At 49.5% G+C, this 10,538-nt stretch overlaps 1 protein-coding gene across 5 annotated transcripts in view; it reads right to left on the bottom strand.

The window, feature by feature from the left end:
• Nucleotides 1-10,136, bottom strand: part of SNPH (syntaphilin) — a 289,004-nt gene extending 278,868 nt beyond the window's left edge. The window contains exons 1-2 of one of the 5 annotated variants that reach the window (XM_061437109.1): nucleotides 9,571-10,133; nucleotides 9,224-9,333 (exon numbers count right to left, since the gene is read on the bottom strand). In XM_061437109.1, coding sequence (XP_061293093.1) covers nucleotides 9,224-9,333; nucleotides 9,571-9,911 — 451 coding nt within the window. In that variant the 5' untranslated portion in view covers nucleotides 9,912-10,133. Of the gene's footprint in view, nucleotides 1-4,532; nucleotides 4,612-9,223; nucleotides 9,334-9,570 lie in introns of those variants that run through there. The other 4 variants (XM_061437104.1, XM_061437105.1, XM_061437108.1 and 1 more) reach the window with 4 other exon arrangements.
• Nucleotides 10,137-10,538: the final 402 nt, after the last annotated feature.

The raw sequence follows: 10,538 nt of genomic DNA on the forward strand, positions 1-10,538 counted from the left end.
AGATAGCAGTGGTGATGGGAAGAAAATTTCAGGGTGAATTTAAGTAAAGGAGGTAGAAAGGAGGGGCCCGTGGAGGGAATACTGCTGACTGGGATAGAATTTGACCAAGGGCCCCTTACGGACATTTCTGAAGCAGCAAAATACCCTTCGTTAGCTCTTAGGCTGGCTCATTCCAATCAGCCCCAGGGCTGGTAATCTTGCTCGGAAGAGCCCAGCTAAGGGCTGAGGAGGGAGGAATGGATACCCACAGGCCCAAAGGAGCAGAAACAGGGAGAGAAAAGAGAATGAAAAAGCAAAGGGAGAAAAAGGAATGGGGAGAAGTGGGCTCAGGAATTGGTTATTTGGTAGCTCAGCCACATACAAAAGACAAGTCGCTTCAATTCCCTGTGACTCGACTTCCTCTTTTATAATAATACTTTCCTTGAAGAGCGGTAGGAGGATAGGCCATGTCACACATCCCTGTGCCTCTTATCATTCGCAGGGACAAGGGTTGGGACCCAGCGGGGAGAGAAGCAATTGAGGCCATAGAAAGGAGGCGCATTTGTGGGGCCATCTGCCATGTGCCATGCCCTTTTGGCAGATCATCCTCTCCTCTCAGGCATGAATGATCGATCCCTCTTTGGTAGATGAGAACATGGCCCAGGGGTGGGGGCTGGGAGGGGAGGATGGGGAGTAAGACAATTTTTCTGCGGTCTCAGGCTGACAAGCAGCAGAACTGGAGATGAGCCAGGCCTGACTCTGAAGCCAGAGCTCACCCTGAGCAGCAAGTAGCCCCTAGGAGGCCCAGGTTGGCTTCAGCTCTGTGCCCCAAATGAGAGGAAGGTGATCTTGGTCAGCGCCCTAGGCTTCGCCTCACTGCAGAGGCCACATTTGGCACACCTGTCTCCCAGGAGAGCTCAATGTCTGAAGTCTGCCACCTCCGAAAGGGAGGATGGAAGGAGGTGAGTGGTACAATGAAGAGAGGAGCAGTGGCTTGGAGGGAAGAGGGGGACGTGGTGCCAAACTAGCCTCCTAATGAGGCTTTGGGAAAGACCCAGGATTCCCTGTGCCATTTCTACCATTTAAAAAAGCTCTGGAGAACAGGGGACTGCCCTTCGCTGAGAGGTACTAACCCTACAGCCCAGCTAGACTGGTGGGCTCACCACCCTAGGACTTGCTCAGCTTACCCAGTCCTACTCCTCTCCCTTTCCCCAACCCTTCAGATCCTGCTCTAGTTCCTCCCACTAGGAAGCGTTCCCAGATAGCCCCAGCCCACGGTTACCCTTCATCTTGGGGACGCCAGTAGCACTCACTGCTTGCATCACCTGTGACCAGTCCTATGCTAGAATTCCCGACCCTCTAGATTACAAGACTATTGAGCATCGCCATTCCAAATCCCATCACATTGCAAGAATTCCTTCTAGAACATCAAGACCTATGGGAGCAGCCTAGAGATGAGAAACTAGCTCTCAAAATATACTGCTTCATTGCTAGATGGTTTTTCAGTTTAGCATGTTTTTCCTTGAACTGAGCCTAAATTGTCCTCCCTGGCCGGCACCTGTAAGTGCTGATCTGGGGACTGCCCTTCAGGGCATGTGGAAGCCCAAGATCTCTCATGTGACTGAAATTTGAGTTTCCGCATACAACTATCTTCATACCTGATGACCATATTCCATCCCAGCAGTGTGGGAAGCCATGTCCAACATGCCTGGGTTGGGGTTCCAACCCCACCACTTTCTGGTTACACGAGTATGGCCAGTTCCTTCTTTCCACTGGTCTCAGCTTCCTCAATTATAAAAATGCCCCACCTCACCAGGTGGCACTGCCTCACCTGTTGAATAGTAGCTTTATTGCTTTATTCATTAACCACTTTTTTTGAAGCAATATGGCTTAGAAGAAAGAACATAGCTCTGATGCCAAACAGACCAGCTTGTTACACAGTAGCTCTGAACAAACTACTTCCCCTCTCTGAGCCCCAGTGTCCTCATCTATAAAATGAGGATAACATAAGCTAAGTGGGACTGAGTTGTTTTGCGTCTTGTTTTTCTAACAAGTGTCTTGGCCTTTCTTCTGGATCTGCCCAGTTTGCAAGGTTACTGTAAAGCAGCTACCCTTTTACTGAGCACCAGCATGTGGCAGGCACAGTAAGTGTTTCAAATGAAGACTCCATTCAGTCCCCATACCCACTCTCTAAAGCAGGTACTACAATCTAGCATCTAACACTCGGAAGGCACGCAATCCAATGGCAGCTGTTACTAATATTTCTATGAGCCAGGCTCCATGTATCATCCATATATCTTTATCAGCCTCAAAATCTCCCTGAGTGGGAGGAACTGAACATCAGTACCTGCTTATAGACTGGACACTGTACACACTGGCTGAATGAACGAATGGAAACATTTCTTTGCATTCCCCCACGGTGGCCCGGGTAAAGCCTGACCACAGTAGATGCTTGATGAATATTTGATTAAGTGGAGCCACAAAAATGTAAACTGTCCTCAGTGGCTTTAGTCTGAATCCCAGAATGCCTTGAAAGCACGTCAGTGGGGTTCCTCCAGCTAATCAGGAGGTCCTCTCTGAGAACACTCTAGGCTTCCTTCATAATCAGATCCCAGCTTTTCCTTGGGGGTGGCTATGTGGCAGAGCTGTCAAAAAGAGATCACTTACTGTCCAGACCTCATCATAACCCAGGCAGAGGTGGTAGAACCAGCGTGGCTTCCAGAGAACAAGAAATGCCCCTCCTGCTGAGGAGATACCAGCACCTCTCCTACACCTGCTTCTCAAGGGTAGCTTTTGTGCCGGCTTCACTGGCCATCAGTCAAATTCCCCCTTCTGAGGCTGCTGATCAAGCTTCCAAAGACCCTGTGGAAGGGAGGCTGGCAGGTTCCAGGGGGCTCAGAGGGGTTTTTAAGCCTCAGTCTCTAGAGACTCCTTCCTGACAGTGCTGCCAGAAGCGAAGGGGCACAAACTGGGCCTTTGAAGCAGGCGGCCAGAAACAGAAGATCCAAGTGGCCAAAGCAATGTGTTCCCCTGTCTTGAAGAGAGGGAGGGCATCCCTGGTCCAGGTCTGCACTCTCAGCTTCATTTCCTTTCTCTGTCCTCATCCTCAGCCAACAGCTATGAGCACTACATGTCTGGCATCTAACACTGTACATCAGGAAGCACAGACTGATGGCCTGATACAGACACACTTTAATGGGCGTATTTTAAAAGGCTGCCTAGTTGGTCACATTAAAAAAAAATCAAAAGATGTCACAAACATTCAGATTTCTGTCTTATTTTTTATTATTGTAATTATTTATTTTTTGCCCATGCAGCTTGTGGAATCTTAGTTCCCCGACCAGGGGTCGAATCCATGCCCCCTGCTGTGGAAGCATGGAGTCCTAACCATTGTACAGCCAGGGAAATACCTGGGTTTCTTTCTTATAAATGAGAAGATCCGACAACATGTGACCCACATTCTTGCGTGGCAGGAGTGGCAGGCAGGCTAGCAGCTGCCTCTTTCAAGTAAATACTCTCCAATTTGCTATCATCTTCCAAAGCCCAAAATGGACAAGAGAGTTTGAGGTTCCTTCCTTTACATGTTTTACTATAGCATATGGACCTCCTCTAGTGACCTTAGGAGGTAGATAGACAGTGTCATGTCCCCATTTTACAGATGAGGAAGCAGAGGCTCTAGAGAAAAAATTGGCCAGGATTTGAGCCCAAGCAGCCTGACTTCAGAGCCAAACTCAAGGACAGTGAGTGTGTGCAAAGTCACTTAAGTTGTGTCCGACTCTGTGTGACCCTATGGATTGTAGCCTGCCATGCTCCTCTGTTCATGGGATTCTCCAGGCAAGAACACTAGAGTGGATCCTCCTCCTCCAGGGGATCTTTCCAACACAGGGATTGGACCTGTGTCTCTTCTCTCTCCTGCCTTGGCAGGCGGGTGCTTTACTACTAGCACCACCTGGGAAGCTCCCTGGTCTGCTGCAAAATATGGACAATGCAATGAGACTTTTAAAAGTATTTATTTTTATTTATTTGGCTGTACTGGGTCTTAGTTGTGGCATGTGAGAGCCTGTTCCCTGACCAGGGATTAAACCCAGGCCCCTTGCATTGGCAGTTTGGAGTCTTAATCACTGGACCACTAGGGAAATCCCTGTAGTGAGTTTTTAAATAAAGCAAAATGCATCTGATTTGAAGGAATCATTTTTTTCCCTGATTTAATATAGCCTTCTTACTTTGGGGATAAAGGTATTAAAATGTTCTTTTTCTCTCTATATGACTATAACAGTAAACAGAACGAGTGTAATTTGTCCTTATTCGGCAGAGTAAAAAGTTGGCCAACCTAGGATAGATTCTCAAATGTACTGATCTTTGAAATCTGAGGACCATTGCTCTGCTATACAGCCTTCCTGTCCAGAATGAAAGCATGTTTCTGCTACTCCTCATGGTTCAAACCGCCCCCCCCACCTTGATCCGCATCTCATCCTATCTTTGAAGAGGTAGCTTTTACTGAGCCTTTCCCAAACCCTCTCCCTCCAGCAAACCCACAGAGCATGTGTTCATACCTCTAGTTATATTTATCTCATTCTTCCTCAGGTTACAGTTATCTGTATCATATCCACTCTTGTATCCCTTAAAGTGGTTCTAGAACAGAAGAAAGTGTTGCGGAATTGTTAACCAGTCAGTGCTTGAAGAGATCACCACCTCTGCCTATCATTTTGCAGGTGTGGAAAAGCAAAGAGCCTTGCCTCAGGCCACCCAGGGAGTCCTGGCAGAGCTGAGGTCAGTCTCCTGGCCCCTCGGCGCTTGCTCTTTCCACTGTACCAAGCTGCTTCCCAGGTGTTCTCTTTCGGTTGGTTCAGCACCTCAGTACAGAGGTGCTAGCATATGACAAACACTTCATAAATACCTGTTCATCAGGCAGTACAAAGCAGCTTGGGAACACAGGCTTCCTCTCTCTAAGGGCCCTTAGCTTCACATCATCTGCATCAAACCTCTACTCGGTGTGAGCTGCCCATCAAATGAAGAAACGGCCCCTTAGGTCCCTAGTGACCTAGATGTAGAAAGACACCCTTATGGCTCAGAAATGCAGTCCCCATAAGGCCAGAGTTCTGATCCCAGCCTTGCTGAGTAATCTTGGCTAAATGCCTTCACCTCTCCAGGTGTCGGGTGGTCTGGACAGGTGGGATAATGACATGAGGAAGAAGTCCCCAAGCCCACTGGATGGTTATAGGCACTAGACAGGCTTTCCAAGAGGAGCCTCAGAGTCCTGCTTCTAGAGGCCTCTGATGACAGGGAGGATTCCAGGCCCCCTGAGACAAATGGATGGCTCCTTTGGAACTGAGCCACAGAGTGAGTTGGGATGGTCCCTCAGATTGTGGCCACTTTTTGGGTTGCTGCAGTCAAGAGTCAAAAACTCCTTGGAAACATCCTAATCTGGGTAGAACATTTATTATTATTACTATTATACACAAATTTAATGCAGAAAATGGCATCATTTCTCTAAAGTCTTCCTGAGAGGAGGAAGAGGCCATCCCTTTCTCCCTGTCCCATTACATCCACATCAGTGTTGTCACAGCTCCTAGATAGTCCAACCATACCCACAGGCTTAGATAGTTGTCTTCCTCTATTAGCCGTGAGCTTCTTGAAATTAGGGATCGCCTCTTACTCTTTTCTGTATCCTATGTGCTTGGTCTGCTGCTGCTGCTGCTGCTAAGTCACTTCAGTCGTGTCCAACTCTGTGTGATCCCATAGACGGCAGCCCACCAGGCTCCCCTGTCTCTGGGATTCTCCAGGCAAGAACACTGGAGTGGGTTGCCATTTCCTTCTCCAAGGCATGAACAGGGCCTGATAAATAAATAATAAACAAAGGCTGATCCATGTTTAGCCGGACAAGGAAACTCCACTCTTGTTCTGGGACAAGGCAGCATTTAGGCCCTTTAGAGTCATAGAGGCGTCCAGTGCATTTAGGACATGCAGAGAGAAACTGGCTAACCTGAAGTCACACTGTCAGTGAGAAGGCTCAGACTAAAAGCAGTTCTTTCAACTCTCAGCTAAACTGTGTCTGGATCTACCACAACTTAGCTGTGTAACTCTGGGCAAGATCCTTTGTCTCACTGCCCTGGCTTCCTCACTTATAAAATGGGTAAGATTAAAGTCTAAGCCCACATAGTAGGATTATTTGAAGAGTAAGTGAACCTGTGTAAAACAGAGCACAGGACCTAGGAGGAGCTCAAAACGTGTGCCTGTCATGACTGTCATTCACTCCCAGCCGTTCTCCTGGGTAAAGGGGCACCGGCCACTCATCAGCAAAGCCGAGCTCACGCAGCAAGGAAGACTTTACAGCACTAACTCACACACTCGTCAACCCAGCAAGTTCCCCCGCAACAGTCCCTTTGGAGAAATGCCTGATCTTTTGTCAAGAATCCTTCACAGCTTCCCCTTCTCCAAAGCCCTAGGCACAGTTCAAGTGTACACACACCTCACAGCGACTAGAAGCGGAGGTAGCGAAACCTTTGCAAAAGCTCACCCTTTCGACTCGGATAGACCAGGTGTCGGATAACAGTTCTGCCACTTCGAGCTCTGTAGCCTTAGGAAGGTCACTCTCTCTAAGCCTCAGACTCCTCTACTTTCACATCAGTATAATCTGTTACAAGGATTACCTGAAATAGGTAATGGTCTGCTATTCCATAAATAATACTCAGAGTAATAATAGTTGTCTTACTTTTATTCAACAAAATCCACTTGACAAAATGTCAGAAGCAGAAGGAAGCTTCAGGATCATGTCTTCTCACTTTATACCTGGGGAACTAGAGGTCCTGAGAGGAGCTATGATTGGCCCAAGGTCACTCAATGCGGTGGTAGTAGAACAAGACCTGGGACCTGGGTCTCCTGATTTTTTGCTATATGTCCATTTTGACTTGTTTGATTCTCCTTATCTGCTCCTTCCCCGAAATACAAGAAGAGGCTGGAATCATTCTCTTCCCAATTTTCTTCTCTTTATGCTCATCTTTCACCAGCCAGAACCACCATCATCACTCCCAAAGGCACATCTAGTTCCTTCAAGCCTGACTCAGGGAGAAGGTGAAACAACTGTTGGCCACTGGCAATAGTAATAGTAAGAGCAATAATAATGACAGCCAACAATTGGCACAGTACTATACTTAACAATGCTTTTCCCTACACTGTCAACACACTCCCGCAGTTTCTCTCTAACCTAGTTGGCTTAGGGACATAATTTCCTCAAACTTATTTGATCCAACACTTACTGAGGACCTGCTTTATGCCTAGCCATGGGCTAGAGGTTGAAGACAGAGAGAGAAAAAAGTCCAGGCCTCTGCCGGGAGGAGCTCACAAACTAATGGGGATGTAGTGGAGCTGGGGAAATAATTTCTTATGGCCCAAATGGTGCAGCAGCAAAATGCCCTGCACTACCCTTATGGGGAGCCTTCTTTATCATGCTGTCAAGAGGCAGAATGTATCTGTGGAATAAACCGCAACGAGAAAGGGTGAATGTAAGGCTGAACAGGACAGCAGGAGGGATGATAAAGAATAGGAAATACAGACACCAAAGTCTTGGCCTCCTTATCTCATGGAGATTCTAGTGAGAGACTCCTGGAGTGCAAGGAAGCAGGAGTGGGATCCAGGTGAAAACAGGAAGGCTTGGTCCCTGCCTCCCTGTCAGCACATAAGATTTTGATGCTTCTGTTCCCTAAGGGACTCTGCTCTTTGATGCCAACATTTTCCAAACCCAGTGCTGGGCTACATGTGCCTCCTTGGGACCACCATTTGCGGGAATGATATCAGTATCCTTGCACCGGAAATGTTTGTACCTCCTGGTTGCTTCCTAGGCCCCTCAGCCTGGCAACCCAGCCCACTCCAGCACACATTATCCCCTGGCAGGGAACCATCTATAAGGATGTGGAAGGAGACTGGTGGGGAGGTGAGAAAGCACAGGACTAAGAGGAGCCACTCCTCCCCTCTTCCTCCAGTCTACCTCCCAAGTCCCACATCCCTGAGAACCTACTATGTGCCAGGCATGGGCAGTATTTTCAGCGCTTTCATATAGGTCTCATTCAGTCTTCACATCAACCCTCTGACAAATTCTTCCCAGATTTACAGATGAGGAAACTGAAGCTTGGGGGAGGGAAGTAGCTTGACAAAGGTCATTCCAGTGATGGCATGGAGATGCCAATACAGGACTGTCTGACGCCTCCAGTTCTACAAGGCCCACACAGTCAATGCTTCCCTTGAGAAGTCCCGAGTTTAAAGAGATCAACTGAGGAAACCCCAATTATTTCATAGACCCAAGTTTAAATTCTAGATTGCTTTTAATAGAGATGTCCCCCTGACATGTAAGAGCTGCTTGAATGGCATATTAAAATCGAACAGACCATCTAATCCAACTCCTGCATTTAACAGACAAGCAGACAGACACCCACGCCTAAAGGATTTTAAGATGGCTACTTGGGGCCTCTGAGCAGGCTAAGGGACATCAAGACCCCAATCTCTGGCACCTTCCCTCCCCCACCCTGCCTGCAGAGATCACCTTCTTTGGGGAAACAACTCCAGCCCATCCCACCTCCAGATGGACAGAGAAGGCAGAGGAAACAGGCCTCTCCTCAGACTGCAGGGGTGAGGGAGGGAATGTGGGACTCCCCTGGCTAGCTGGTGTTCCAACAGCCCAGCTGCCAGCTGAGGAGCAGAAGGAGAAATGATCACATCTCAAGGAAGCTCCAGGGAGACTGAGGCTCAGAGCTCCTACTCTACGGGGTCAGGGGCCTTTTTTTTCCAGATCTACCGCAGGGCCTTGATTCTTCTCAGGGGGGAATAAGGGAAGGAAGCAGTCATTGACACTTGACCTTGGGCTGGGTTTGAGGTTCCATCCTCCCCCCACCCTCAGGTACCCTTGCTCCTTCCTCCTCCAAGAAGGAAAGAGGCTTAAATGTTTGCCAAATGCTGGAACAGGAAGACAAATAGAAACGGGGTGGTCCCTAAAATCCCCTAAAATCGCCCACTTCGGGCATCTTCTCTGCTGCTACCAGCATCCTCTAACTGGTGAATTTCAAGGTGGTGGCGGTGGTGGGGCGCTTAGAAGGGTGTAGGGAAATGAAGGGAGGGTAAGAATGAGTCACTGTTAACCCCTCCGCGGCTGGTGTCCTCTGAGGGATTCTACCGCAGCGAGCGGCCCCCGCCCGCAGCCCGCAGCGGTGCAGCACACGCGGCCCCTCTCCCGGCTCCGCCGAGGCCTCCTCACCTGAGTCCACTCGCCCTCCGCAGCCCCGCCAGCGGCTCTCACCGCTCCGGCCCGGCTTGGCGCAGTGCCTCTGCAGTCGCTGCTGCAGCTGCCTGGCCCAGATCAGCAACCTGCGGCGGTGGGGAAAACAGACAGACAGGGGCGGGTGAGCGTGGGCGGGGACCCGGGGCGGTCGAGTCCCCCAGCCGCTGACAGCTGGGCCGCGGCAGCCCGAAAAGCCGGGAGGGCTGGCTGACCGCTGGGCGCTCCGGCTGCTCCCCCGAGCCTCCCCTTCCCCCACCCGCACTTGGCATTTGGGCCGCGGCGGCACCGCTGGGGCGGTGGTCCCCGGAGGTCCCTGTCATCACCTGCGGAGGCTTCCATGGCTTCGGCTGCCCTGCCCAGGCCGCCGAACTGCTCTCCGGAGCCCCTGCTGGAGGCGGCTAGCTGGGTGCTCGCCGGGGCTGGGGCTGCCGGGAGGGAGGGAGGGACAGGGAGGGTGAGGTGGATGCAGGGGACCAGCCAGTCGGCGGCTCGCCGGCAGCTGCGTAAGCGCCCCGTCTTCACTTTCCTTCTTAAAGAGATAGTTAGCATCTTGCTCCAAGAGATTTTGGGAGCGGCGATGCCAGCATGCACCGAATAGGGGTGGCCTCTCCCACTTCCACACCCGCCTGTACTTAGAACCGGTGGTGGCACCTGGCCAGAGCATGTTGGCTCACTGACAGGTCGTGTGACCCTGGACGAGTCCTGTCACCTCTCTGGGCCTCAGTTTTCTCATCTGTGACATGGGATGTTGATACTAAACTCACTTCTTGTCACATGGTGGTCTTAAATAGTCATTTGATCCTAATTCCTTGAAGAATATTTTCACTCAAGTACCTCTGAGTATCTAATGCAAACAGTACTCAGACTACTTAGGAAAATGATAGTAAGAATCTTAAATATCTGAAAACAAAATATGTTTTTCTTTGAGGTATTAAGATGGTGAATCATCAGAAAGATGGAAAGGTAAAAACAATCAATACCTAAAATAAGTGTTCATTATACACCTTTCCCCTCTGTGTCTGTCTTCCATCCACTGTCAGAGGGAAGAAGAGAAAAAACAAGTGGGAAAAGTCTAGAAAACTGGACTCTCTGCCTAGCCCTTCCACTTCTAGTCCTGTAACTTTAGATAAAGTAACTCACTCTCTGGGCCTGAATTCTTATCTTCTCTATGTGTGGGAATCTGGGTGCAATGGGAAGGTGCTCCCTCCTTCAGAACCAGCCCTAACTATCTGATCAGTAATTCCTTTACTCAAACCATCCCTCAGTTCTTCCAATTGTTGTTTAGTTGCTA

The sequence above is a fragment of the Bos javanicus genome, chromosome 13 (assembly GCF_032452875.1).
Source record: "Bos javanicus breed banteng chromosome 13, ARS-OSU_banteng_1.0, whole genome shotgun sequence".
NCBI lineage: Eukaryota > Metazoa > Chordata > Mammalia > Artiodactyla > Bovidae > Bos > Bos javanicus.